This window comes from Muscardinus avellanarius, assembly GCF_963383645.1.
Source record: "Muscardinus avellanarius genome assembly, chromosome: 11".
Classification (NCBI taxonomy): Eukaryota; Metazoa; Chordata; class Mammalia; order Rodentia; family Gliridae; genus Muscardinus; species Muscardinus avellanarius.
This window is the reverse complement of record NC_137797.1, coordinates 4,020,872-4,048,868: the sequence shown is the minus strand read 5'-3', so window position 1 is coordinate 4,048,868 and position 27,997 is coordinate 4,020,872. Positions and strand designations below refer to the sequence as shown.

Sequence of the window (27,997 nt, the reverse complement as noted above, 5' to 3'; positions counted from 1 at the left end):
GTTTCAAAATAAAGAATAAAAAATAGGGCTGGTGGTGTAGCTCAGAGGTAAATACCCCTGGGTTTCATCCCCAGTACTGAAAAAAAAAAAAAAGAAAAGAAAAAAGAAAACAGGGTCTTGTTAGGTTGCTGAGGGACTCACTAAATTGATGAGGCTGGTCTCAAACCTGTGATTCTCCCGTCTCAGCCTCCCAAGGACTGGGATTACAGGTGTATACCACCATGCTCAGGTTCAAATCTTATTTGAAATCAATTTAGTAGATTATACCAGCAATTTTGTAAGTGAAAAAAATAGTACCTGGCACGTTCTAAAATACTGGAGGTTACCCAGAAGCATTCTACTCCTGAGCTACCCACCCAGCCCTACCTTATTTTTTATTTATTTATTTATTTTGTGTGTAGAACTGGGGATGGAACCCAGGGGCCTTCTACCTCTAGGCTACATTCCCAGAACTATTTTTATTTTATTTTATTTGGAAACAGGGTCTCACTAAGTTGCTGAGGCTGGCTTCAAACCTGCCCGATCCTCCTGCCTCAGCCTCCCAAATACTGGGATTACAAGTGTGCACCACCACACCTGGCTTTATTTTTTAATTTTAACAGGGTCTTGCTAAGTTACTCAGGGACCTCGCTAAGTTGCTGAGGTCTCAAATCCACAATCCTCCTGTCTCAGGCTCTGAGGTACTGAGATTACAGGTGAGTGCTACCATGCCTGGCTGCATTCTTTGTACTTAAATGTGTCTGTGTAGTTAGCTGGACCACCATGTTAAATTTGATCAGAAAAATTGAGTCTATTTAAAGAATGCCTGTAGAGCCAGGCGTGGTGGCGCATACTGTAATCCCAGCGCTTGGGAGACAGGATCGCACAGGTTCGAAGCCAGCCTCAGCTACTTAGTGAGGCTCTCAGCAACTTAGTGAGACCCTGTTTCCAAATAAAGTATAAAATAGGTCTGGGAAAGTAGGTGTGCGAGTATGGCCCGGAGGTAGAAAAGCCCCTGGGTTTCACCCCCAACAACACACACACACACACACACACACACACACACACACACACACACACACACATGCCTGTATTGCGCACCTGCAAGATCTCAGCCTCTTTTGAGCCGCATCATCCTTGGCCTGGGCACGTGATGGCTGACACGCCTCCTTGCCCTGTCTCCTAACTGGGCCTGTCTAGGTCTTTCGCTTTCGACCATACTCCCTTCCTTCCCCACTCTTCTAGGTCCCGCACATGTGTCCACCTTCTAGGACGCTCCACCGGCCATCGGTCACTGGCCAGGTTCCTTGCACGTGGAGCAGCGCCAGCCTGTGGTCCCAAGGGAGCCCACACGTGGAACCGCAAGCTGCGGTTCCTTCTCAGGAAACGTCCCAAGAGGCAGAGCCCCTGAGTCCCACCCCACGCCCAGTCCCCCAGCAAAGACTACAGGCTATTACAAGTGCCTCCAGCGCGTTCTCCACAGAAGGCGGGCTCGCGGGCTGCTGCCTTCCTTTCTCGCTTACACGTGCTCACTCCGTGCAGATTTTGGCGTGAATGCGCCCCGGGGCCAGCGCTGTCCCTCCCTCCTGTCACTGCGCAGAGCCAGCCGGGCACAGAACGCGCCGTCGGGCCCCAGCGCAGTACGCGAGCGTCAAACCCGAGGCGGGGCCCTTGCGAGGCAGCGAGCTCGGGCACGATCCGGCGGTAGGAAGGGCGACTATGGGCCCCGGCAGTCGGGAAGGCGCCGGCCAGCGAAGCAGGCACGCCAGGCGCGCACCTGCTGTCCACTCAGCACCAAACTCAGCCCGGAGGCGACGGGCGGAACTCTGGGTGCGGGGAGGGCGTTTCCGGGCGGGCCGCCGCGGCCAGCGGGACTTCCGGCACGGCCCGGAAGTGACCCCGGCGGCCGGCGGTGGAGGGCAGCGCGCGGATGCTGGCGGCGCGGCACGTCGTGTGCGCCCTGTCCGGCGGCGTGGACAGCGCCGTGGCCGCGCTGCTGCTGAAGCGCAGAGGTGAGGCGGCCGCCGGTCCGCGCTCTGCGGCTCCCCGCGCCGGTGCAGCTGCGCCCGGGAGCCGCCCGTCCCCGCTCGCTGGCGTCCGCGCTCCGGCCAGCCGGCTCCCCGGCCCGCGGCCTCTGCAGACCCGAGGCCCTCGCTCGCCAGGCGCCTGGCCTGGGTCCCCAGTCGCTGGATGGAGACTCCCCAAGCGCGTGCAGCTTTTCTCGGCGGCCGAGCGGGGCCGCGCGGGCCCTCGGGGGCGGCGCTGTGCTTAGCTGCCTTCCTAGACTCCTCCGTCTGCGTGGCCCCATTCACACAGCACTGATGGAGCCATCGACGGCCCCAGCCTCGCGGGGCGACTGCAAGGGCTTCCTAATTCCCTGGAAGTTACCCCAGTGCTCAATGCATGTGGTCCTCGGAAAGGGTGGTGGGTGTCAGAGGATTATCGCCAGCCATAACTATTGAGAGAGGTTCAGTAAAAAGTGAAGGGTCCGCAACCCGATCCTTGTTTTTCTTTTTTTGTGGATTAAACTCGGGGGAGGGGGGCATTCTACCTCTGGGACACTACACCGCTAGCCCTTTGGGTTTTTGTTTGTTTGTTTTGCTACTAGGAATGGAACCTAGGGGGCATTCTACCTCTGAGCTATACCCCCAACCTACTTTTTATTTTTTATTTATTTATTTATTTTTTTGTGGTACTGAGGATGGAACCCAGGGGCTTCCTACCTCCGGGCTATACTTCCAGACCTTTTTTCTATTTGGAAACAGGGTCTCACCAAGTTGCTGAGCCTCACTAAGTAGCTGAGGCCGGCTTTGAACCTGTGCGATCCTCCTGTCTCAGCCTTCCAAGCGTGGGGATTACAAGCATCAGCCACCACGTCCAGCTTTTATTCATTATTTTGAAATAGGGTCCCACTAAGTAGCTGAGGCTGGCCGCCAACCTCCATCCTCCAGTCGCAGCCTCCCAAGTACTGGGATTACAGGCGTGCACCACCATGCCAGGCTACCAGCTCTTCTTCTTCTTCTTCTTTTTTTTTTTTTTTTTTTTTTTTCCTTTTTGAAACAGGGTCTCACTAAGTTGTGGAGAGCCTCACTAAGTGGCTGGCCAAGTATTGGGATTACAGGCTGTGCCACCATGCCTGACTGTTGATCCTTATTTTAACTGGAGAACCAAGGCCACTATCCTACGGGTGGAGGTGTTTGAGCTGAGGCTGAGGAAGAGCAGTGTTTTCACTTAGCAAAGAATTGGAGGCTGGAGAGGAGCAAACCCTTGAGGCACAAGCAGAAGTGCAGAGGTGTATAAATGTTGGCTGGTCTGACCAGAGCAGTTTGCAGAGGGTTGGGCCCCAACCATGGAAACTTTTTTCATAGTAGAGACAACAGACTGTTGGGTAGGTAATTCAAAGCCCTTTAAGGCTTCTAATGAGGGGCATGATGAGGTGTTTGGGTGCTTTGGAGGGGCTCCTTGCTTTAGTGAGTTGCATGGGAGCTGAGCTGAGCCCAGTGTGCTTACTTCTGTAACAGAAGCAGGGCCCTGGACGCAGAGGAGGGACGGCCTGTGGGTGTGGCATTTTCATTTTGGCAAAGGTTTGTCGACAAATCCCTGTTTTGAGGAGTACTGCTTTAAGACCTCTTTAAGGACAGTGTCCTGCCTTTTTGTGTGTTCAGCCTACCTACATGGACATGTCAGCTGGGTGTGGTGGGACACATCTATAATCCTAGTACTGGGAAGCTGAGACTGGAGGTTCACAGATTTGAGGTCAGTCTTAGCAATTTAATGCCTTTGGCAGCTTAGTGAGACCCAGTTTCCAAACATAACAGCAAAGAGGCGAGGCGTACAGTTCGGAGGTGAAATACCCCTGGGTTCAACTCTCAGTACCACAAACAAACTAAAAGAAACACTTCTCATCCAGGGTAGGTGCCTGTGTAGTTTGCTAAGATAGCACAGGACCAGGGTCAGCCTTTTGATATTGGATGGGATATTTGTCACAAGAGAAAGGGATAAGCTGGATCATAAAGTATGTAGGTGGAAGAGCCCTTTTAATAAAATACCTAAATATTGGAGCTTAGTTTTTAGTGCTGGGATTGAAGCAGGGCCTTGTGTATACTAAGCATGAGCTCTAGACCAGTGAGGTATGTTTCCAGCTAGACAAAATGTCCTGAATTTTAATCATCTTTATATCTGAAAACTTAAAACTCAAGCTTTGGGGGCGGGCACTAGGAATTGAACCAGGGGCTCTTACCTCTGAGCTACATTCCCAGCCCCATTTTATTTTGCCAAGGGTCTTGCTAAGTTGCTGAGGCTGGCCTTCAACCTAAAATCCTCCTGTGTCAGCCTCCCAAGTAGAATGTAAGTCTTAATAACTGGGAATAACCTTTGAAATGAATTTACTTTCTGATAACTCATGATTTGTATTTTTTTTTTTTTTTTGGTGGTACTGGGGTTCCTGGAAGCCCTTCTACGTCCAGACTACACTCCCAGACCTATTTTTATATTTTTATTTGGAAACGGTCTCTTAAGCCAGCGAGGCTGGCTCCGAACCAGCGCGATCCTCCTGTCTCCGCCTCCCAAGCACAGGGATTACAAGTGTGCGCCACCACGCCTGGCCTGATGGTTTATATTTGCACTGAGAAATTTCTTTGGGTTGGGCATGGTAACATATGCCTGTAATCCCAGCATCTGAGAGGCTGAGGCATAACTCAGTGAGACCCTGTTTCAGAACAAATCAGAAGGGCTGGGTATAGCGGAGTGATAGAGTGTCCTGGATTCAATCTCTAGTACCACAAAAGGAGGGTGGGAAGGAGCGTGGGCTGATCTTCCAGCTGTTCAGCACATTTGTGCTTCGTCCGTTCTTTGTGCCAGATGTCATGCTGCTACACGGGTGGGACACAAAGATGAGGAAAGTCCATCTTCTCACCTGGAGGATTCGGGCGAGCCGGGGTGTGTCACGCTGCCGGCCTCAGCGTGCAGCAGGGGCAGGGGAGGCAGTGCCCAGAGGGCTGGCATTCAGCCATAAACAGCCCTGCAGGCCTGGTGCAAGCCGGGCCGCACACTGGGGACAGCTCGGAGCACAGGGATGGCCACGTTTTTTACCCCAGGTTGATGCTCTCTAATTTCCCTTTCTTCCTCCCCCAGGTTACCAAGTGACAGGAGTGTTTATGAAAAACTGGGACTCGCTGGATGAGCATGGCGTTTGCACTGCTGACAGGGACTGTGAAGATGCGTACAGAGTGTGCCAGATCTTAGACATCCCTTTCCACCAGGTGTCCTATGTGAAGGAATATTGGAACGACGTGTTCAGGTCAGTGCAGGTGTAGCACGGAGAAGCCTCTGGGCACGCAGAGGCCATTTGCCACACCAGTGTTGCAGTGGTGCCACGGCCGTGTGGGCGCGCGCTGCCCGGGACCCGCCTCCTCTTGTTATTTTGCCACCTGCCCGAGTCTCTTTCAGACCCTTGGAACCTTGATGTGCTCCTGCTGCTAGGTTAGGCTGGGGAGCTCGCTAGGCTGAGGTGTCCTCAGCAGGGTTAGGAGGCAGGTATTAGTGCCTGGGACCTCTGTGAGTCAGTGATGGGGGATTGGAGAGAAAAACTTGTGTGACACACAGCCTTGTGCTGCTTGAAAACAAGAAAGGACAGTCAGAAATTCATGAAACCTGATACTGTCCCCACAGTTCTTAGGCGTTTGCTGTATACTAGACCCCGCCTCCTCTGGGGACGTGCACAGCATGGCTGTTCTGTAGGAACTTGCAGTGTGGGTTATCTTCAGGAAAGGTGCTAGTACTGGTGAGTGGCGGGGCAGAGTGCCTCAGGCCGAGGAGGGAGAGATCTGCTGTGTGGAGCGTGCTCGGAGACAGCAGGGAAGAGGAGGGGTGCAAGCAAGCGCCCCAAAGGCGGGCTTAGAAGAAGCAGGGAGCAGAGAAGACCTTGCATGTGGTACAAGAGCAGCAGTGAAGACAGGTGCCCATTGCTTCTTTCAGGGACGCAGTGAGGCCTGGCCCCTTGTTCCCGCGGAGGAAGGTGCTGGGCGTCCGTGGCGAGGCTGGCTTCGCTGGCTCCTGCGTGGCCGTCTGAGATAGCAGGCTGCGCACACTGCGCGGTGCCCTCCCCCGGATCTCGACTACTTCCTACGGGACCTTGGGCAGTTTACTTGACATTTTAAGCCTGCTTTCCCATCTGTAGAATAAGAATAATGCTAATGCTTCCGCGGGGCACTGTAGGAATTGAGATTGCATACAAAATTCTAGCGCAAGGCCTCGTAGGTTTGTAAGTATTCAAAAGCGTAGTTGTCATTAATTTCATTATTGAGAAACCGAATCTCAGCCGTGTGTAGGGTGAATTGTGGGAGAAAACCAGAGGCAGAGCGTGGAAGGAGGCTGCCACCAGAGATCTGGATGTGAGGTAGTTTACAGTTTAAGGACTCGACAGTTTTTTTTTTTATGGTACTGGGGTTGGAACCCATGGCTTTCTACCCCCGGGCTACACTCCCAGACCTATATTATACTTTATTTGGAAACAGGGTCTCACTAAGTTGCTGAGAGCCTCACTAAGTAGCTGAGGCTGGCTTCGAACCCGTGCCATTGTCCTATCTCAGCCTCCCAAGCACGGGGATGACAAGCGTGCGCCACCACGCCCGGCTTTTTACTTGACAATTTTCAACAATTAAAAACAGTGGAAAGAGGATAATGTCAAGGGTTACTGCAAATCTGGAGCAGGACATGCTCATGAACTGGTGGGGAGGGTGGGAGACGGGGACCGAGGTACAAGGCCCCGTCCTCTGCAGGTTTATTTACATCACACAGCCTTTTTGATTAGCATTATTTTTTAAAGCTCTTGTTGATGAATAGAGAGCTTTAGGTTAAATGAGACATTATTACATATACAAAAAATAGACTCCATTTTAAACTGCTGCACGGGATGAGTCTCCCAGGACTGTGAGTCTGCCCACATCTGGTCAGCCTGTTAAGACAGAGATCCACCAAGCTGGGAAGGCTGGCCACTTGGGCATCAGGAGGTGGCTAGTTCTAGCAGTGAGTGTTAGTTACATTCCAAGGTTTTCTTGACATGTTGGCCCGGTGGCCCTGGTCCCCAGGCTGGGATGCCTCCTAGAGCCCTGGCTCCTAATTCTCAGTGATTTTATTCGTGCTGTGACTCAGGCATACACTCTGAGTCGTCCTGTGTCCTTCCCGGCAGGAGTGCAGTGCCCTCTCTCCCCCAGCCCACGTCCTCTGTGGGTCTGTGTGACGGCAGGTAGTATCTGAACACTGTACTCCTGGTCCAGAGCGTTAGTTGTCATAGCATTGGATGGATGCTCTGATAGCATCAGTCAGCACACTCTGAATAAGTGTCTGAGGAGAACTTGGGAAATGGCTCGGTACCAAGTTCTGTGTTGCAGAAACGTCTGCTGTGTTAAGCTGGGTGTGGTGGCGCATGCTTGTAATCCCAGCATTGGGGAGGCTGAGACAGGAGGCTCACGGTTTGAGGACAGCCTCAGCTACTCCTTAGACCCTTTGCAACTCAGTGAGACCCTGTTTCAAAATAAAGAATAAAAAATAGGGCAAGGGGTGTAGCTTGGAGGTAGAATGCCCCTGGGTTCCATCCCCAGTACCATAAAAAAAATAAGAAAAGGAAAAAAGAGATCCCTTGCTACACAAGTAAGTTAGCTAGTTTAGTTTTCAAGGAATGATTCACATTAACAAACTGAAAGCCCTTTTGCTTTTATTGCAGTGACTTTTTGAATGAGTATGAAAAGGGGAGGACCCCCAACCCCGACATAGTGTGCAACAAGCGCGTCAAGTTCGGTTGCCTTTTCCACTACGCTGTGGATAATCTTGGTAAGGAACTGATTTGTTTGTTTGCTTTTAAAAATCATAGACTTTCAGGGCTGGCCAGACACCAGAACCTTATTAGCGGTTTCATGTTTCAGAAGAAGAAGGAGCAGTGACGACAGTGGTATTTGTGTTTCACAAGCTAAGAGTTTCCTGGCAAAGTGCAGAGGTAGGGGAGAGGGGGCCTCTGTTCACAGGCCCCTTCACCGAGGACAGGCCGCACCTCCCGCAAGGAGAGAGTGTCGGGTCCCCAGCCAAAGGGCCGGGGAGGGTGACAGTGCTTCAGGAGGAGAGAGCTGGAAGGCGAGGTCCCAGTGCTGTCCTTAGTAACCTTAACGAGGTAGGATCAGGCAGAAAGGGGGAGTGTGTGAAAAACACAAGCACAAGTTACCGGAGTACCAGGGGGTTAGATCCTCAGAGAAGTGCCAAAGACAGCACAGCTTCTAAAGGCCTGGCTAGGGTCAGAACTCGAGGTGGAGCTGGCCGACTGCTCAGAGAGCACCAGGCCAGGAGCCCAGGGGCCTGAGTGTCCTCGGGTCACACTAGCGCTGACAGGAAGACTGGAATGCAGGAGCCACAGCAGGGAGTGTTACCCAGAGACCAGAGCACACCTCGCCTCTGACATGCATTTGTCTAGGTCCAGAAAAGCTACAGGCTCTCAGGGCCGGTGTGTGATCTGCACCTGGGGTATAGGGCTCCTGTGCAGCAGCCCCTCTCCTCTCCAGCAGGGGCCGCTGTGCCCCCCTGGAGTCAGCTCTGCTCAGAGCAGCCTGCTCCCAGAAGTGAGTATGCTTTGGGGAAGTCTCAGGAGCCCTCATTGGTGGCCCAGGAGACTCGGGTTTAGTCCCTTTTGTCCTAGTCCTCCTGACACCTTTGTTCTTGTCCAGAGTGAGTTCCCGCTTTGTCCTGAGTGTAGGTGGGTGGTCCACCTGGTTCTGGATCTGTGGTCCCTGCTGTGCTTGGGCTTGAAGCCGTCTTAGCGGCCTGTTTAGAAGACACTTCATGGTCGAGGCCTGCTGCCAGCTTGCCTGCCCTCTGAGGCTGCAGATCTTGTCTGCTCCTGAAGCTCCCTGTCTTGATTCTGTCTGTGTACTGGCATCCCATCCTCTCTGTTGAAACTTCCTGATGCTGAGTGGCTTGATTACACCCCCTCTGGCTGCTGCTCCTGCCCCCAGCCTTGAGGTAACCATAGTGAACTTCTGAAGTTCCCGATTCTGGGCTCTCAGCGCGCTCCGTCTCATTGTGGCTCCCGCCATCCACGGCCACGTCCCAGGACGCTCTGACGCAGCAGTCGGCGTGGTCGGTAGCAACACACGTTGCTACGTAGTATGCAGAAACAGCGTACAAGTGACTTAAAGCCGGGACTGGTGACGGGAGTGAAAGAAGAAACAAAGACAGAAACTCAGGTTTACGTTTGACGGGTGGGCTTATGCCAGAAATGTAACGTGGATCCAGGGCAGTTCGCTAACAGTGTTGAGTAATTAACCCTCCTGGCTCCAGGTTGGGAGGAGCCAGTTGGTTGCCATTCGTGCATGGAAGATCTGGGGATTTTAGGTACTTCCAGCTGACCACGCCTGTGCTCAGTGTCTGTTGTAACCAGTGCAGACTGAGCTGGCCTGTGAGCCCTCCATGGTGTGCCCTGCCTGTGCCCGGCTTTTTGTATTATATCCTGGGAAAGCGACAGACTAGTAGGATGTGGATTGATTTTGGTTCCCGGGTGACTGTTCATGTGACTTGGGTCATAGTAGCAGTGGTCAGCCTTGCTTGAGGACTGTTTGCCTCGTGTGGGCCAGAGGGTGGGGCAGGGTTTGCGGAATGGTTTCCCTGGGAGCAGACATTCACAGCTGGCTGGGAAGGAGCACCTCCTTTGTAGCTCCTTGCCAGCGCTGCATCCTAGGACCCCTGGGTGGGTAGGTGTCTCTCAGGATGCTTTGGAAGGCATTTCTACAGTGCCTGCTTCCAAGCCTGAATTAGCTGCATGAACAAACAGTGCGACTTGGACTGAAGCGTGAAGCCTCGTCTGAAATGTTAGGGCTTCTCCTGGAAGGACCCTCCACTCGCGGCACCAGTGTTTGTTTTTGAGGAAGTGCTATTTGAGGGAAACGTCCTCTCTTGGGAAACCTGTCAAGATGTAGCAGTGTGCTGCCAGGGGCCCTTATCAAGTCCATGCGCAGCCGCCCACCCTCACATGTCCCCTGCTTCACGTGAGCACAGCCAGTCTGCGGCTGAAGCGCTCGGTCAGCTATGCATCTCCCAGTGAAAGCACCCTATGATACTGGACGTCTGAAATTGTCACACTGTGGAAAGTAAGGACTAATGTGTACTTTGTAGGTTCTTTGACTTTTTGTATTATATAGACAGAAGAAATTTGTTGAATGGCCCTTTGCTGTAATAAAAATAATTTGAAAGTACTAAACAGTAAAAAAAATGCTTTTCTCCTGGTTCAGGGCCTCCCAGGCACTCTCCCCCATCAAGCCTGCCTGCCTGCTTTTACTGGAGTTAAACCCAGGGCCATTCTACTTCCGAGCTACATACCCGGTGCTTTTTATTCTTTATTTTGAAGCAGAGTGCCGCTGAGTTGCTGAGGGTCCTGCTAAATTGCTGAGGCTGTCCTTCAAACTGCAGTCCTCCTGCCTCCGCTTCCCAATGCTGGGGATCACAGGCATGTGCCGCCGCCCGGCTTCCTGCCTGCTATCTCGTGCCCATGATGACAGCCGTGGCACTGCAGCCCACTTCGGATCCCCTCGCTGTTGAGCGTTTTGCGTGTGTCCAGGTTTTCCTTAGTATCATAAGAAACTGAAATGAAAGTTTTTCCCCAGTATTGGAGATTGAGGTCAGGGCACTTTACCACTGAGGTACATCCCCAGCCCTTTTACAGTTTATTTATTTTGCAACAAGGTCTCGCTAAGTTGCTGAGGCTTAAACTTCCATCCTTCTTCCTCAGCCTCCTGACTAGCTGGGATTACTGCTGTCTGGCTGGAATGAGCTTTGTGCGTTTAAGTCTATGTATGTATCTCATTATGTCTTTGAGCTAGAATGGACAGATACCGAGTTTTGAAAGGCTCTTAAAGATAGAGTAGAGCATTGTAGCAAGGTTCTGACAGCTTAAGTTCATAACGGAAGGCAGGCGGTCCACAGGGCTCACAGGGGCCTCCATCCCGAGGTCCGTGTGGAGCGGGGTGTGCGGCCGGCGGCCTAGGACTGCAGGGCTGCCTGCTGCTTCGCCGCACAGCTCCAGCTGAGCGAGCCCTGGAGTTCACGGCTCGGATTGGATCCTTGTGTCTTACCCCACAGGGGCAGATGCGGTTGCCACTGGCCACTACGCACGGACCTCCCTGGAAGATGAAGAGGTCTTCCAGCAGAAGCAAGTGCAGAGGCCGGAAGGGCTCTTCAGAAATCGCTTTGAAGTGAGGAATCGTAAGTTTGAGTGCCCAGTCACACCCGGTTCTTTGTGAGCCCAGTAAGCGTTGCCCAGTAAGCGTTTTTGAAGGACGGCAGGAGCTGGGTCGGAGTGCACCGCCTCCCCGCTGTACATTCCACGCTGGCCTGGTGTGGGGCCACACCGGAAGGTGCAGTGGCCAGCGGGATCATCCCCGGAGGCCTGTGGGTAGGCAGTAAGAGATGTCCCACTCAGGTGCCAGGGCAAGGGCGGGGGAAACTAAACCAGTTCTAGGCATTGTATGTTGGTAATTTGAATATTCCAGAAACACTCGGAGGACATTGACAGTAATGAGTGGAGTGCTGCAGGTTTACAAGGCCTTTGTAGCATCTGGGCTTCAAGGCTTAGCTTTAGTGTGACAACCAGGGGCCTGCCTTGAGCACACAGGACTCAAGGCCAGTTCATGCCACCGCGTAGAGACACGTGTACAGAATAGTTCTCAAATGTCAAAAAGCGTGTGTGAATCCTTCCCGGAATAACGCAAATTCTGGACTGAGCTGGGAGTGCCGGCTTGTCCTGGTGTGCTTGCACATGTTAGAAGAGTGAGAAGCGGCTCAGTCCGTGCTCGTGCAGGGCTCCGCCTGCCATGGCCTCGTTGAAGTTCCGGCGGCCTGCAGCCTGCCCTCCCCGGTCACCTGGTGTCTCGGAGTTCAGGCCTTGGAGCCTTGTTCCCTCCATGCCCGACCGGAGGACGTGGTCTCCAGAGCGGGATACATGTCCACCGGGCACCTCTTTGCAGCCGACGGAGGTTGCATGCTCTCACCTCATTTTCTAGAGGAGGAAACTGAGCCGTGGGTGAGGTCACTGACCCAGGGACCCAGGAGGCAGAGCTGGCTCCCTTGTCCCCAGTGCCAGTCACAGAGCCCACGAAGGCAGCAGCGGCCCGGGGTAGTGCACACTGTCAGGGCGCCCGGCCCGGCCTTGTGGAGGGCCTCGGGCAGCCCCCGCTGTCGCCTGCCGCTGCTGGCTCTGGCTGTGCTTGGCCGCTCCCGCCTGCCTGCTCTTCCCCCGGTGCTCCCGCTCCCAGCACACTCACCTGGGAGCTCCTGTCCACAAGGATCCGGGGACTTGTGACTGACTGCACAGCCCGTGCATTGGGAGCCCCCGGGGATCTCGCTGTCAGACGGACGGTCACTTCCTGTTCTGTCTGCAGCAGGTGCCACTGGCCAGGCAGAGCGGGCAGGGGTGGAAATGAGGCTTCTGGCGCGAGCATGCGGCCAGGTGCTGGCTGCCTTCTCTCCTCCATAGTAGGGCCACCATTATTGCCAACTTCCTTTATACAAAATCATATACTTCTAGTTTTTTGTTTTTTCCAGTACTGGGGATGGAACCCAGGGGCAAGGTACCTCCAAGGTACACTCCCAGCCCTATTTTTTAGTCTTTTTATTTATTGTGTGTGTGTGTGTGTGTGTGTGTGTGTGTGTGTGTGTGGTACTGGGAACCCAGGGGCATTCTACCTCTGAGCTACACCCCCAGCCCTATTTTGTATTTGTTTTTTTATGTAGTACTGGGAATGGAAGCCAGGGGCTTTTCTACCTCCGGGCTATACTCCCAAGACCTGTTTTATATTTCATTTGAAAACAGTGTCTCACTAAGTTGCTAAGAGCCTTACTAAGTAGCTGGGGCTGGCTTTGAACCTGTGCCATCTTCCTGTCTCAGCCTCCCAAGCGCTGGGATTACAAGCATGCGGCACCACGCCCAGCCTTAGTCTTTTTATTTTTGAAACAAGGTCTCACTGGGTTGCGAAGGGCCTTGCTGAGTGGCTGAGGCTGTCCGCAAACATTGATCCTCTGGTCTCAGCCTCTCGAATTCTGGGATTACAAGTGTGCACCACCAGGCCCAGCCTACTTTTTCTTCTAAAATAATTCAGAACTAGAAGAAAATAGAATTGCTCCAATATTTGCAGACCTTTGTACTCACGTGCATTCTTTGATAGGACATTCAAGCTCTGTTTAGTTTGAAACAAAAACTTGCGTTTGGGTAGGGAGTCTGCTCCCTGCACTGCTGGCTGGGCTCGGTCTTGACCAGTGTTGGTTCACCTGCTACCGTGGGGCAGGACCGCGAGGGCCGGGCTCAGCGTCCAGCTCCGCCGTTCTCACCTGCATCATCTGCTTTGAGTCAGTTTAATTCCTGTCCATAAGGTGGGGATAATTCTGCCTCACGGAGCTGATCTGAGAAGCCCCAGGTGGACATGGTAGCCGCACTGCCCGCACATGCCCTGGGCCACACCATTCCCATGCAGTGTTGTTTGAGCCTGCCGTGTATGTGTGGCATGCGCCGTGATTCTCGGGTGTCTCTGAGTGCCGGGCACAAGGGTGGGTGGGAGAGCGGTGCTGCCGGTGTTCTGATCGCTCCACGCTCACAGGGCCTGTCCTGGAAGGTGCGCAGCGGGACCCTCAGACCAGTGCCACTCACATGTGTCCCGCTGCCAGAAGCGATTCTTAAGTCCAGTAGAGAGAATGTTAGAGCACCGCAGCGGGCAGCCTGTGGATGTCGGCTGGGACCCCACGCAAGGAAGTGTGTCTGAAAGGAGGTGTCCCGAGGAGTGAGCCCGGCAGCGCCCAGGCGGGGCCGTCTGAGCCTGCCTGCCGTCTTGCATCCGTGTGGTCACTAGGAAATGCACGCCCGACACTGGTTCGGTGGGATTTCCTTAAGTTGCTGTCTTGTCCAGTTGCCCAAATTTGGCTAGCTTTATTTTACATTTTACTAACATGTTTTTCATGTGATATTTCATCTTTGAAAATTGTACGATTAAAATTATGAATTGAGCTGGGCGTGGTGGCGCACGCTTATAATCCCCGCGCTTGGGAGGCGGAGACAGGAGGATCGCGCAGGTTTGAAGCCAGCCGTGCTGGCTCAAGAGACCCTGTTTCCAAATTAAAAAGTATAAAAAATAGGTCTGGGAGTGTAGCCCGGAGGTAGAAGGGTTTCCAGGAACCCCAGTACCACCAAAAAAAAAAAATTATGATTTGGGCAAGGTATGATGGTGCACACTTGTAATCCCAGGACTCAGGAGGCTAAGACAGGAGGATCGCAGGTTCACGGCCAGCCTCAGCAACTTAATGAGACCCAGTTTTCAAAAGCCCCTCCGTTCAATTTCTAGTGCCAAAAATTTTAAACAAGAATGAGTTGGGATAAATTTTCCTAATCATAAAATGTACCTTCCCAGTGCTTTTTTATGGCAGTTAAATTAGGGGCCGGGATTTCCCTACATGTCCCTGCTGGTCTTTTTTCAGTAGTATGCTGTTGATTCATTTTGCTCTGACAGACCAGAGTTAAGTAAGCAGAAGGACGTGGTTACGGCAAAGTGTCATTATCTTCATTCTTGCAACGTCTTTTGTTCTTTACTCTTGGCAGCGGTAAAACTTCTCCAAGCAGCTGACAGCTTTAAAGACCAGACCTTCTTTCTCAGCCAGGTTTCCCAGGATGCCCTGAGAAGAACCATCTTCCCTCTGGGGGGATTAACAAAAGATTTTGTAAAGAAAATAGCTGCTGAGAATAGACTCCATCATGTGCTTCAGAAGAAGGAGGTAGGGGCGAGGAGTTGGCCTTTCATTTGATTTCCATCCGTGGTGGCCAGGGCAGCAGGGCTGGGGCCCAGAGGCCTTCCCAGGACCCCAGTCAGGCGGAGCCTGGCCGCACAGCCGGAGCAGTTGCCGCTGCACTGATCGTCGGGCGGCGAGGCCTGTCTTCCCCCTCCTTCCTCTGCTGCCCCGGCAGCCGCGGGCCTGGCACTGGCCCCGCAGGCAGGAGTGCTGTGGCCATCGGCACAGAGCTGCCCTCATCTGGCACCAGCAGTCCTCCTGTGGTGCCTTGGTGCAAGGGCCTGTGCTGCTGCACCTGCAGAGACAGCGGCAGGCAAACAGCTCCACTCCTGCCCTCGAGAGACATCTTGTTACAACCTAGAGACACCTGGGGGTGCAGGGCCAGGGTCCTGAGAGGGAGGGTGCCAAGAAAGGCCTCTGGCTAGCTGGGCATGGTGGTATACACCTATAATCCCAGTACTTGGGAGGCTGAGACAGGAGGAGCATGAGGTCCAAGGGCAGCCTCGGCAACATAGTAACCTCTCGGCAACCTAGCAAAAAGTAAAACAGGCTACAGGTGTAGCTTGGAAGTAGAATGCTCTCTAGTTCAATCCCCAGTACCATAAAACATAAAAAAGAAAGAAAGGCCCCTGAGGCCTAAAGCCTGGATGGGTTAGTGCCAGGTCGGCCTGGAGGAGGCGTCCATGTGGAGGGCAGTGTGTGCACGGGCCCGAGCCAAGAGCCAGGGGCCTTGGCGTGACTGGGGTGAAGCCTGTGGGCAGGCTGGGCCTGCGGCAGGGTGCTGCAGGGCGGGCCTCCTGCACCCAGCAGACATGGGTGCTGCCAAAGCCCAGCCTCGTCAGTGGCTTAGCTGGAGTCACTACTGTGTATCAGCAAGTCTTCCCCGAGAGGACACCCGTCACCCCTACACTCCGCATCTCCCTTCCTTAGTTTCCGGTGCTTGCTTCTTGGTAGGGGAGGAGAGCTACTGAGACGAATGGGGCTGGTCCCTGCCCTCCTCGCCTGCACCCCGAGGGACACTGTCCTGAGAGTCCGTGCCGCAGGCCGGCCTGCTGTGCGCAGTGCAGCGGGGCCTCATTCCGTCCGGGCCTGGCTCTCCTGATTTCTGGTCCTGGCTCTTCCCCAGGGTGGAGCAGCTTTCATTTTCTTTCCTGAGGCAGGTCCACTTAGATGTCAGTGCTGCAGTGGTGGAAGCCTGTCCACAACTGTGTTCTGAGCACCTAAGCCCGGGAGAGATAGGACAGGAAGACAGTCTTTAAGTTCCTTTTGCTTGCTGGAGGGCGCAGGCCCCGGTCCAGAGTGGTGGTAGCAAGGCAGCTGGCCCTGGGTCCTCTGCGGTGCAGCCACCTCCCGGCCCAGGCCCTCCCGCCGTCCGCCTGGCTCATGGCGGCCTCCTCTTGTTTCAGAGCATGGGGATCTGCTTTGTTGGCAAACGAAATTTCGAGCACTTCATTCTTCAGGTGAGTGTTCTCTGACGTAGGGTGGGTCAAGTGTCTGCTCCAGACCTGGCTCTTCAGTACAATGTGGTGTTCGTCTTCTAGTACTTGCAGCCTCGGCCTGGCAATTTTATTTCTGTCGAAGACAACAGGATTCTGGGAACACATAAAGGTGAGTGTTGGCCCTGGCTCTACAGTCGTGGGAACTAGAGACAAGGCAGCTTAGTCCCTCCCACTCTTCCAGGGAGCCCTGCGGGGCGGGCTGGGGTGACTGCGCGGCCCAGGATACGAGCAGTCACAGAGTAGGGTCTGTGCCTGCCACAGTGCCATCTCCTTTGGACTCTGGGTTTGACAGAAAGTTTCACGGGTTCAGGTTTGACAGACCGCCTGGAGAGAGTGGAGCTACGGGACACTCTGCTGAATAGGAGGGCTGCTGTCCCTCTGGCAGGGTGCTGCCCACACTCTCACTGACGTTTACTGGGCAGGCCACTGTGGCCTGTGCTGGACACGGGAGGGCAGGGACAGTCACTGTGCTCACGGCCTGCCGCAGGGACGTTGTGGGCTGATGGGGATGTGCCTCCCAGTGTGTGACGCCAGGCGGCTCCCCGAGTACTGTGGCTCACACCTGTGCCGGAGACCTGGGACTCCTGGGCGGTCTCTGCCCTGTACCTCCTTCCAGGGGAGATGAGCGGTGGTCCTGATGTGTGTGGGGTCGGGGGAGAGCAGCCCTGGTGCAGGTGGCGTGCAACAGCAGGCGCTGGCCCTCCTTGGACAGGGATGGCCCTCGGAGCTCAGCAAGACGGCCATGGCCTGAGACAGGCCTGGGGCTGCCGCTTGTGCCAGGCTCTGCCCAGGCTCCTCGAGGGAGAGAAGGGCACAGCTTGTGTTCAGGCCTGGCTCAGGAGCCGGAGCAGCACAGCGCTCAAGCAAGCACGTGCCTCTGTAGTCTGCTTCGGACACTCGGGTCCCTGGTGCCTGGCCAACGCCTGCTGCTCCCGCCACACTTGCACATGAAGGCCGTGATGTTGGGACTTGGCCCCTAGCCTCACAGAGAAACTTCCCACAGGCTGGTTCCTGTATACCCTGGGCCAGAGAGCCAAGATAGGTGGCCTGAGAGAGCCGTGGTACGTGGTGGAGAAGGACGGTACCAAGGGTGACGTGCTCGTGGTGAGTGGGCTGTCCTCTACGTGGGCTGCTCTGTCTGGCAGAGCCATGGGGGGTGTGGGACCAGGGTCAGTCAACAGAGCACCTGGGCTGTCCTTCGCAGCTTCCTGGGACTGACCAAACTATAGATATGCTTACCTGAGATTAGAAAAGGATGAGGCTCAGATTGAGTCACTTAAAATGCCCTGTGTGGAGGAGGGCCAGGACAGAGCTGCTGGTGGGAAGGCCCCAGAAGTTCTTGGGTTGAGATAGGCAGCCGAGCCAGGACCCAGCTGGGTCCCTGGCCTATGGCCTCGCTCCAGAGCAGAGCTTCTCAGGATAGCCTGCCCTCCCCCAGGGGACATGGCAGTGTGTCCAGGTATTTTGTTGTCCTGCTCGAGTGGGGGCAGGAGCTGCAGACATCCCACCCATGCACACAGACAGCCCTGCCCCAACAGGCTCGGCACGTCCAAATCACAGCACGCCGGTTGACAAACCCTGCATCGTGCTGGCACGGACGCGGGGCCCCTAGACACACGAAGGGCCAGCGACCTCGCTGCCCAGGAGACAGCTTCTGTTGGGAGCTGTGTGAAGAGCTGGAGAGTGCAAAGTGTTTGTGTGACTTGGCTTGAGGGTCGTCATGAGGCCAGAAGGGCCTTGTACCGCCTGATCCCAGCACCTGCTGCACGCCGCAGGCCCCTGCGGGGTATGGGGGGCGCTTGGTCCCCCTGGGAGGGCCAAGGCTGTGTGGAGCAGAGGTTAGGGGACGGAGCTGGTGGAAACGAGTCCCAGAACCAGCCCTGTGGGGCGACGGAACCCCGGCCAAGCCAGCGAGCCCAGGCCTTGCTTCCCTCCCCATTCGCTGCTATGGATTCCTAGGGGAGTGGCTGGCCGTGGCCCGGGAACAGAAAGCCAGGTCCTCAGAACGGAGCTGGCAGGCAGGGCAGCCTTGCCCGGGGGAGGAGTCCCACCCTTCCTCTTGCCTGGCACTTGACAAGTTACCTGCCCTGCACCTGGGTGGCCTCATCCACAGCGCAAGGGGGCAAAGGCCCCAGGATGGCTCAGCGCATCTCCTCAGGGAACCTGAGCCTGGACAGTGTCCGAATCACTCGATCATGGCCATTAATGACGCACAGTGAGGTGGGCTTGGCACAAGGGCCCCTCTCTTGGGGCTCGGAGGCACCACGGCCTTCACGTTTCTCCTGGCAGGCCCCCCGGACAGACCACCCCGCCCTATACAGGGACCTGCTGCGGACCAACCGTGTGCACTGGATCGCCGAGGAGCCGCCCGCTGCCCTGGTCCGGGACAAGATGATGGAGTGCCACTTCCGATTCCGGCACCAGATGCCGCTAGGTGACTTGGGCAGAGGGGCCCCTTGGGGCTGAGGTCCCCAGGGGTCAGAGAGATGAGCCTCTCAGGCAGGCAAGCCCCCATTGTGAGATTAGGCAACCTTCGAAACGCCCTCGTCCTGCCTGAGGGGCGGGTGCAGCAGGGGCTCCATGACGAGGGTCAGGCACGTGAGCGGGGTCGGGTCTGAGACGCCTGTGCCCCGCTCCAAGGCCCCTCTCTTCCACAGTGCCCTGTGTGCTGACCCTCAACCAGGACGGCACTGTGTGGGTGACGGCTGTGAAGGCTGTGCGGGCCCTCACCCTGGGGCAGGTGAGTGGGGGGTGAGGCCTCGGCATGGCGGTCTGCGTGAGGTCCCTCCCTGGTCAGCTCTGTTTTGGAGGGGCTGAAACACTGAGTCCAGCCCTCCCGGCACCCTGGCTCCCGCCCTTGCGCCCACAGCACTGGTCAACTGCGCGGAGGACGTGCCCCAGCCTCACGCAGGCCCCTCCTTTCCAGTTTGCCGTGTTCTACAAAGGGGACGAGTGTCTGGGCAGCGGGAAGATCCTGCGCTTGGGGCCGTCGGCCCACACCCTCCAGAAGGGCAAGGACAGGGCCGGCGTGGCTCCCGGAGGCTCCAGGGAAGGCCCGGGCGGTGGGCCAAACCTGCGTCCACCCCCCGGCAGAGGCTGAGCAGAACCCGCCGGCCAGCTGGCGCACAGGCCACTGACGGGCCGGGCACTGCCTGCAGAGCCCGAAGCGGCCCCAGAAGGGCCCGTTGTCCCGTGGAGCTCCAGAGGGCAAGAGTCTGCAGTGCTGGGACGGTCGAGAGCTGTCTGGAGCCCCTCCACGTCCACCCCAGGAGGACCCCGTGAGCACGCTGCGGGGCCTGCCGCGCCTCGTGGGCTGCAGGGGCAGCGTTGAATAAAGGTCTGTTTGCTCAAGGCGTCTGGCCGCTGTGTCCTGGGCCCCGGGAGGCCTGGGTGGGCTCTTTCAGGGTTCCTCGCCCGCCCTCTGATTGGAAGCGCAGGCCTAAGAGAAGGACCACAGGAGCCCAGCCTGGCCTTCCCTCCTGGAGCGCCAGCCAGCCCTCCCCGCCAGTGGCCTCTAGGTGGCGCCCGCCCTGGAGAAGGCCGTGTCTCCTGGTAGGCCTGGCTGTGCGCTGAGCTAGAGCCATGCTGTGGTGTTCACCACCAGGCCTCCAAGCACACACAGGTGTACGGAGGGAGCCTTTGGTGTGGGGTGTTGTGGGGATTTCCTCTGGAGCCATATGGCAGGCCTGGGGAAGGGGCCTGTGGGCTCGAGTGAGGGATGGTGGGGTGTGTGCCACAGTGCAGGTGACTGGGACTTTGGGGGAAACCCACTTTCTGGACCAAGGAAAAGGACCCTAGGAGTTGGAGAGCGAGGTGACTCCCAGGAGTAAGGGCCAAGAGGCTGACCCTGAATTCTCCACCTGTATCAACCAGGCCCAGCCCTGTGCTGGTACAAGCCATACGTGCCCCGCTTGGTTGCATGCGCAGACCCAAGACAGCACCACCGAGGCCTGGCCACGGGAGCTGGCATTAGAACTCACCGCTCGCAGGGGAGATAGTCAGTGGTCAGAACCTAGTCGCGTTACTTGCTGCTGAAACAGACCCAATGCTTGAAGTAAGGGTGTTGACCCAGGCCTCGCAGAAGGCTGGCGGAAGAGCCTGGCTGACCTACTCAGCAGACAGGACCAGGGCAGTGCCAAGGGGGCCGGGGTGGACTCCAGCCCCAAGGTAACCCAGTGTGCGGTTACTAAGGAGGTGCAGCACCTGGTGGCTCCCCGGGAGGGGAAGGTGAACGAGGAACCCAACTTCAAACTCTAACAACAAAGAGTTTGAGCAAAACTTACCTGATGGGCCCGATAGTGGACTGGAGACGACCGAGGAAAGAATGAGCCAACTTGACGACCTCACCGGAGGAAAGAACAAGGGACTGACAAGCGCAGGCCACGGCTGCTGCCAGCAGCTCTGCGTCCTCGCAGCACCAAAGGAGGGGAGGGTGACTGGGGCGGGACAACATGGCGTGCACCTGTGACTCCAGTGCTTGGAAGCTGAGACAGCAGGGTCACAGGTTCGAGGCCAGCCTCAGCAACTTAGCAAGGCCCTGTTTCAAAATTTTAAAAAGCAATGGCTAAAATGTTCCCAAATTTGGTGGAAGATAAACAGATTTAAGGACATCAGGAGAACCTCGGTAGGGCCTCCCATCCATCTTGAGCCACTCTGAGGAGAATGGAGAGAACGTTCGGGCACATTGCTCCACAGGCCTGTCCTCGGCACCCCACAAGTACCCATGCCCTGTAAACGTCCCCTCCATACTGGCTCAGGGAGGGGCGCAGGGCAGGTGGTGTGGACAGGAAGCCGCACGACGAGGTACAAATTCAAAGGTTTAATTTATTGTCGACTTCTCACTTGTGTGCTTTCCAGTGTTGAACATTAATAAATACACATTTGTTAAAAATCTCCAGTGTCTAAGCCCTCGTAAAATCTTAAGTCATAAAATAGGTTTACATTTTTCCTGTCTTTTTGACAGTTGTTTTTTGGTAAGAGTTCCGGTTCAGTTAAGAGCTGCACCTCCAGGGCAAGACGCAGCGGCGACTGACAGCAGTGACGGGCCTGGGCGGGACCTGGCCACAACGCGAGGCCCTCGTCGGCTGGCCCGGGACAGAGGCCCGCGTCATGCAGCCTGGGAGCCTGCATCTGCGCCACCCTCCTCATACTTAAGATTTCGATATTTGGAAGCAGCTGTGCTGATTGTGTATTTGGGCACCTGGTTTGAAGAACAAAGCAAATGCTGGAATAAGACTCGTCTGGGTAATTCTGGCTCCATTCCGCAGCCCCCAGCGGGACAGGCACAGACGGTCCTTCGTGCGATTCCAAAGACAGTTTGGTAACCGTTGAAGTGCGGCCACGGCTTTGTCCCTTCGCACAATTGGCCACTTGAAGCAAAATAGCGTGACTGGTCAGACGCGGTGGCACCCCAGCCTTCTCAGAGGCCCGGAGTCCAAAAGAGCTGGAAATTGGCAGGAAGGAATGTGACACTGGAGACCTCATGGCTCGTCTGAATCAGGAACGTGTGAACATGGAGCGGGAGCTGGAGGACAAAGAATTCCCCGCCTGCAGGACCAGGCTGACTGGGCAGGGGTCCAGGGAGGCCCTGCGGGGCCTGGAGAGCGGCCAGCACCAGGGTGAGGTGGGGAGCGCTCGGAGGCCTGGGGTACGGCAGCAGCGTTCCACAGCAACCCTAGCAGACCCCTCGAGCGGGCCGGCCCAGTGGCCCGTCCATCTGCGGTGCTGAGCTGGTGGGAGCCAGGACACGTCGAGGCCAGTGGAAAATGGCAATGCCCTTGCTGGCCAGCTGAAAGTGGCTCAGGAACGTGCAAGGCCTCCGTCTTGGCACACTGAAGCACTCGGCTCTGACCTTCTGGGACACCAGCTGCACCTGCATATCCCAGGTTCAAGTAAACCGTGCTCCTCATCAGGCAGCAGGAGAGATTCTTCCGCACGCCTCCCCGCGTCAACAAAATAGTAACATGCAAGATATACACAGGGTGTTGTCTTCTCCAAGTCCAGGACATATATATATATATATATATATGTATGTATGTATGTATGTATGTATGTATGTATGTATATATAAAAACAGCATTTACACCTTTTCAACGTAGTAATTCACTTTTAGACGGGGTGCCTTTGGAAAAGGCCTGTCAGGACTGCTGGCCACGGGCCTGCACTACCGGGACGTCCACGGGGCGCTGGCCCTCAGTCTGTGCTTGCTCTGCTGGCTCGTGGCTGGAGCAGCACGTGGGCTCGGCTCTGCTGCAGTTTGAGGACCCAGCTGCTGGTCCGGAGGCATGTCTCCCTTGCAATCTGGCTGCGGCTTTGGCACGTGTCAGTCTTTGGCCCAGCCCCGGGGAGGGCCCCGGGCTTCGTGTCGGGACCACCCGTTGTAGAGCTGCTTCTACAGGCACCTTCACGCCCCGGGCCTGCTTCACTGCACAGGCAGTAGCCCCTCGGGGCTGAGATCCAGGTGCCCAACGACGTGGCGGCCTGTGTGGGGTGGCAGGCTGGCCTCACGGTTTCCTGATGGTTCAAATTGAAGTTTCGTTACTGCCTCTGCGAGTGGGAAGAAGCCATCGAGCAGGTGGAGGGTCAGTGAGGGCCCAGCTGGGCAGGATCCAAGGTCACACAGGATGGGCAGGAGGGACGCGGCGGGCCCTACCCTGGCCCCAAGGCCCCAAGGGCTGAGGCTACTTACTCAGAGTCAGAGCCTTTGGCCTGGGCGCTCCCCGTGCACACATTCATGGCCACCCCGTTTAGGTGCTCACGGGCCGGCTCCCGCCGTGGGGTCTTGACGGTGATGACGCAGTCGGGCCCGCGGACCCCATCGCCAGAGCCCAGGGAGGATGTGCGTGAGGACGCGGGGCTCCGCTCACGGTCGGCCAGCTTCTCCCGCAGCCGGCACCTGAAGGGCTGCTCTGGCAGCCGTGGAGGGTAGGTGACTTTGTTTTTCAAGATACCTGGGCAGGTGGAGATGCCACAAGGTCACACCAGGCTGGCAGACCCCGTGTGCCTGGACTCCGAGGGATGGCCCCAGCAAGCCTCGCTCAGCACTCTTCTCTGGTTCCCAGTCCAGGTGGCTGGGCCACTGTTCCCCTCTGACCTGCCAGGACCCTCCAGCACCTCGCTCCACAGGGCCCCTCCCCGCTCCCACCCCTGGACAAGGGACCGCTCCCCCGTGGGCACCCCCAGGCACCTTTCCTCTGCTCCGAGGGCTGGCTGCTGAGCACAGCCACAGCCCTGGCCAGGCCCCCGCCCCGCTCTGGAGGCGGGTCGCTGCAGTGACCGCCCAGCTCCTGCTGGTGCAGCTCCACGCTGACCTTGGTCTCCACCCTCAGGTGCGGCTCGGCGCCCGCCTCCTCACTGTCACTCCCGGCCAGGCTCTCCTCAGGCCAGCCGGCCGGGACGTGGTTGGGCAGAGCATCCCCTGGGACACAAGAGCAAGCCTCAGTGCAGCCCACTTACAGCTTCGCCCTAAGGCTCGTGTGGACCGAGAGTGGCCTCAGCCCGCCACTTTCCAGCATGCAGGCTGGCAGGAGGATGTCGCTCTCTGGATGTGAAGGCCTGGGGCCCAGAGCAAGGCCCTGGGTGGCGCCCTGGACGTGCTGCCTGCCCTAGGTTTCCTGCCTTGCTCTCAGGTGGCAAGGGCCCTTCCAGGCTGGAGGTCCCACCCGCTGCCTGAGCAGGCAGGCAGAGAATCCAGCCTCAGCTGCCGCCCACAGCCTGGCCTGCCTGCCGCATCCCCGCTGCTCACCTTTGGGGGTGCTGTGGACAGGGCCCAGGGCTGGGTCCCATTTGTCCCCCGCCTCCACGCCGTCGTCATCCTCGCTGTCCGAAGAGCGCGAGGACGCGTAGGAGCTGCTCTGCTCGTCCAGAGACAGCTCACTGTCTGAGTCCGAGTCAGGGCCTGCAGGGTGGACAGGCAGGAGGTCACACCACCAGTCCCTCTCCAGTGGCCCAGGGGTGACCCAGGTGTGCCCACCAGGGGAGCCATACCGTGGGGTTTCTTGGAGCTCCTGGGGATAAAGGAGGACTCTGGCTCCCCATGGCCGCCGCGCACCGGCCCGGAGGACACGCTGAGCTTCTGCGCCCCTTCGTCCCTAGAGGGGAGGGGTGGGCTCAGCTCTGAGGACACGATGGCCCAGGAAAGTTACTGAGCTCTCTCCGAGAGCACACAGCCTTGCCAGGGGTGTGGCAGCTGGGAACCGTCCCCACGGGGGCCCCGGCCCCCCTCGTGGGCCCTGCAGCCCACCTGGTGGTGCTGTCCAGCGAGGCGGTGGACTCGCCCAGGGCTGTGCGCAGCATGTCAGGTCCCTCGCTGTACGTGTTGTTGCAGTTGAGGGAGCGCTGGGGGGCAGGTTATCCGTGAGTAGAGGGCAGTGGTCCCCAGCCAGCCCGGGCCAGCAGCCTGGCCATGCCCTGCCCAACATGCAGGAGGGCCAGCACAGAACTGGGACCCTCTGCTGAAAACAAGCCTCTGGAGGTGGGGGGGCGCCTACACCCCCAGGCGCCCTGCTGCTTGTGGCCCCGGGGTCCTCCCCACTCTGGCCCCTTGTTCTCCCTGAGCGGGGAGGGTCGTGCTAAGACTGGACAGAGGCTCTAGCAGGCTCATTTTGTCCTTTTCCTGGGGGGCCTCAGGAGCTGCACCATGCTGCGACAGCTGTGGACGTGACGGTCGCGGAGCTCAGCTCCATGACTAGTCCTCACGGCCCAACCTGGCCCGCGGTGCTTGGCGCCCCTACCGTCAGCAGGGTGGCCCTGGTGGTGGCCGAGTCGTCCAGGTGTGGCTTCTTCCCGGCAAGCGCTGCCCTCAGGTGCTTCCGGAGCTCTCTGTTGAAGGCGCAGTGGAACAGGAGGACGAAGAGGCCCTGGAGGGAGGTGGGCGGTCAGCCCGGTGTAGCCCGCAGGGTCCCCAGTGCTGCTACCGGCATGGCTGTCTGCCACGGCCGAGTGCACAGCGAGCCAGGCCGGTTTGGCCTGGGGTGCCCCACGGCCCACACCAGGCCTCTCTGCCTGCAGTCAGGGAGCCCCAAAAGTGGCCTGGATGGGCCAGCGGCAGTGTGGCCCACCCCATGCCACAGCCTCCGGGGTCCCCTCCTACAGTCCTGTGGGTTTGGGGTCCCTAAGCTCATGAGGCAGCCCTCGGAGTGAACTTAAATGGCCACTCCTTGCTGGGGACACTGGGACTAGTGCCAGCCTGGTAGTGGCAGGGAGGGGGCGTCCCTGTCCCTAAGGCTCCTCGGCCCATCCCACTGTGGCCGGCCCAGTGGGATAGTGGCCATGGTGCAGCCCTGGGGCAGCGGCTGGCCCAAGCAGGAGACCACCAGGTGATCCCCACACCTACCTGCAGGCAGCTGAAGGCCGCGAAGAGGTAGTGGAAGCCCAGGGAGTCGCTGTTCACCGCCAGCAGCCCCAGCAGCCAGGTGGCGCTGATGAGCAGCAGCAGGAGGAAGGCCGTCCTCAGCAGGGGCCTGCAGGGGACAGCAGTGAGTCCTCGGCCCACAGCCCTCACTCCTCACACAGGAACCGGGATTGCTGTGCCCACCTCTGCCCCAGCTCCCACCTCTGCCCCAGCTCCCCGGTTGCTGCCCTGACGCCTGCTCTGCCAGCCTGGCACGCTTGTGTGCACGTCTGTGTGTGCCTGTTCCTACGCTGCTCGCCCTGAGACCCAGCACATGACTCCCTGCTCTGCCTCAGCTTCCCCACCTGTGAAACGATGTCAGTGGCAGAGTCCTCATGGCTGGGGAGGGGCTCCACTTGCTCACGTGACACCCCGCCTCTGGGCTGAGGCCCCATCGCCCTTCCCACACCTGTAGCAGGTGCTCTGCTCCCTTCTGGTGGGGGCTGCACCCCTCCTGCGCATCGCCCCTTCATGCTCCCCAGCCCGGCCCCATCTCTGCTCAGTCAGGTCCGCAGCCCCCAGGCCACCCTCGGGAGCCCTCTGCCAGCCTGCCTGCTTGACCCCAGGCTCCTGCACACACTGCCGACTCTTCCCGCCGTCCCACCTGCTGCTGTGGCGTGTCACGGGTCTCCCCGCCCCTCAACCCTGGAGCCTTGAGGGTTCCCTCCACATCTTAGGCTAAACCTCTTTCTAGGGGTTCCCCACTCCCAACACCTGGCACCACCGTCAGCACCAACCAGAACGTCCACCTGCTCACTCACCCTGCCAGCCCAGCCTGGTGTTTCCAGGTGCCCAGTATTGTGATGTGCCTGACCCGAGTGTGGGGCCCTCTCCCCTGTGCGCACCCCGCAGCCTGCTCCAGGGCTAGAGCACCCCACAGCCCCGCTCCGCTCAGCTACTTCACCCCAAGGACTGCAGCTCCTGCGTCAGAAGCCTTTCCTGAGATGCTGCCCTACCTCCTGGGCCAGGCTTCCTCCCGGGCAGGTGCGTGGCTCCAGGGCCTGAGCTGCTGCCACAGGGCTCTGCCCACACATGCGCTGGACATCAGGGTCTCAGGGCCCAGCTGGGTGAGGTGGGCGGGGCCGGCTCAGCATAAGGTCCCACCCAAACCCAGGCAGGGTCAGCTCCAACTTACACAACCCCCTTTCTTTCATAGTAATGGTGTTTTCTTTGGCAGGAAACCTTTGCAGATAGGACAAAAATGATGGTATTGATCTAGGAAAAAAAACAAAATAGAGTCAAGGGGTCAGCTTTTCTGTCTTGTCCTTGCAGACCCCCCTAAGAGCCCAACACTTCTGCAGGTCATCCGGGGCCAGGGCAGGGTGGTGGCAGAGGACATTGGGCCCCAGGCCTGCTGGCCGAGGCCTCAGCCAGCCGCTCCCAGACTGTGTGTGGGGGACCCTCCTGGGGGTTGGCCACACAGTGGTCTTCAGGGCAGGTGAAATGTTACCTGGAGTCCATGGATCGAGGACCAGGCCCCAGAGCAACGGGGAGGCCTTGATGGCCGTCACCAGGAGCCCTGGCCCACCCCCGCCACTCGGAGGAGGTGGTGACCCTCGCTAGCCCCAGCACCCCTTTTCAGCTGATGCACCTCAGGCTACCCAGGCTCTGGTGTCCCTGAGAAAGGCAGGTTCTGCAAGGCCCTGGCACTCACAATTATGACCATCCCGATGGGTCCCGCGAAGCTCCAGATCAGGGTGTCGTGAAGGGAGAGCCAGCAGAAATCGGGGTTTCCATAGCCCTGGGGGTCCAGGCCGACCGCTAGCCCTGGACACATGGGGAGACAAGGAGAGTGAGGGCCACATACCCACACGGCCTCCCACCCACCCGAGGCAGAGGGCCCCAGGAGGGAGAGCAAGGAGCCCTAAGGCACAGCCAACGAGGAGGCCCGGGGAGCCGCCCAGGGCCTGCGCCACCCAGAGGCCGGAGCAGAGCCAAGGCTGCCGGCCACCATGAAACAGCCACAGAGAGCGAGGCGGCCGGGACGCAGCCAAAGTGCATGGGAGCGCCCTGAGGCAGACCCGAGCGACAGTGTCATCTACAGTGCTGTGTCCGAGTGGGTGGGCAGACAGGTGCCACACACCTTGAGACATACCACATGTGCACACACAGCACCTATGTGTACACACGTGCCACCCACACATGTACATGTACACCTGCACACATACCACACACATACATGTCTGTACACATACCACCCACGTGTGTACACATACACCACCCACATGTGCAGAGCACCCACACACATACATACATGCACATGCCTGTACATAGCACCCACATGTATGCATGTACACACACCTGTACACACACTACCCAC

General features: G+C 57.5%; 2 protein-coding genes across 2 annotated transcripts in view; one reads left to right on the top strand and one right to left on the bottom strand.

Annotated features, from left to right (window-relative positions):
- Positions 1 to 1,909: 1,909 nt before the first annotated feature.
- On the top strand, positions 1,910 to 22,725 carry TRMU (tRNA mitochondrial 2-thiouridylase; the record flags this gene model as incomplete). The annotated part of the gene is made up of 16 exons (XM_080704753.1): positions 1,910 to 1,991; positions 5,113 to 5,278; positions 7,703 to 7,809; positions 11,098 to 11,220; positions 14,600 to 14,772; positions 16,194 to 16,247; positions 16,329 to 16,395; positions 17,290 to 17,390; positions 18,576 to 18,720; positions 18,944 to 19,026; positions 19,213 to 19,348; positions 19,491 to 19,594; positions 19,805 to 19,838; positions 21,710 to 21,904; positions 22,428 to 22,520; positions 22,625 to 22,725. 16 exons carry the CDS (start codon positions 1,910 to 1,912, stop codon positions 22,723 to 22,725), a joined length of 1,764 nt encoding a protein of 587 aa, XP_080560879.1.
- An 82-nt stretch (positions 22,726 to 22,807) lies between these two features.
- CELSR1 (cadherin EGF LAG seven-pass G-type receptor 1) overlaps positions 22,808 to 27,997 on the bottom strand; it is a gene marked incomplete at both ends in the record, with an annotated part of 153,691 nt that continues 148,501 nt past the window's right edge. The window contains 10 exons of the mRNA XM_080704752.1: positions 22,808 to 22,832; positions 22,975 to 23,236; positions 23,473 to 23,703; positions 24,031 to 24,183; positions 24,273 to 24,376; positions 24,529 to 24,623; positions 25,019 to 25,144; positions 25,621 to 25,747; positions 26,813 to 26,892; positions 27,332 to 27,444. Coding sequence (XP_080560878.1) covers positions 22,808 to 22,832; positions 22,975 to 23,236; positions 23,473 to 23,703; positions 24,031 to 24,183; positions 24,273 to 24,376; positions 24,529 to 24,623; positions 25,019 to 25,144; positions 25,621 to 25,747; positions 26,813 to 26,892; positions 27,332 to 27,444 — 1,316 coding nt within the window. The remainder of the gene's footprint in view (positions 22,833 to 22,974; positions 23,237 to 23,472; positions 23,704 to 24,030; positions 24,184 to 24,272; positions 24,377 to 24,528; positions 24,624 to 25,018; positions 25,145 to 25,620; positions 25,748 to 26,812; positions 26,893 to 27,331; positions 27,445 to 27,997) is intronic.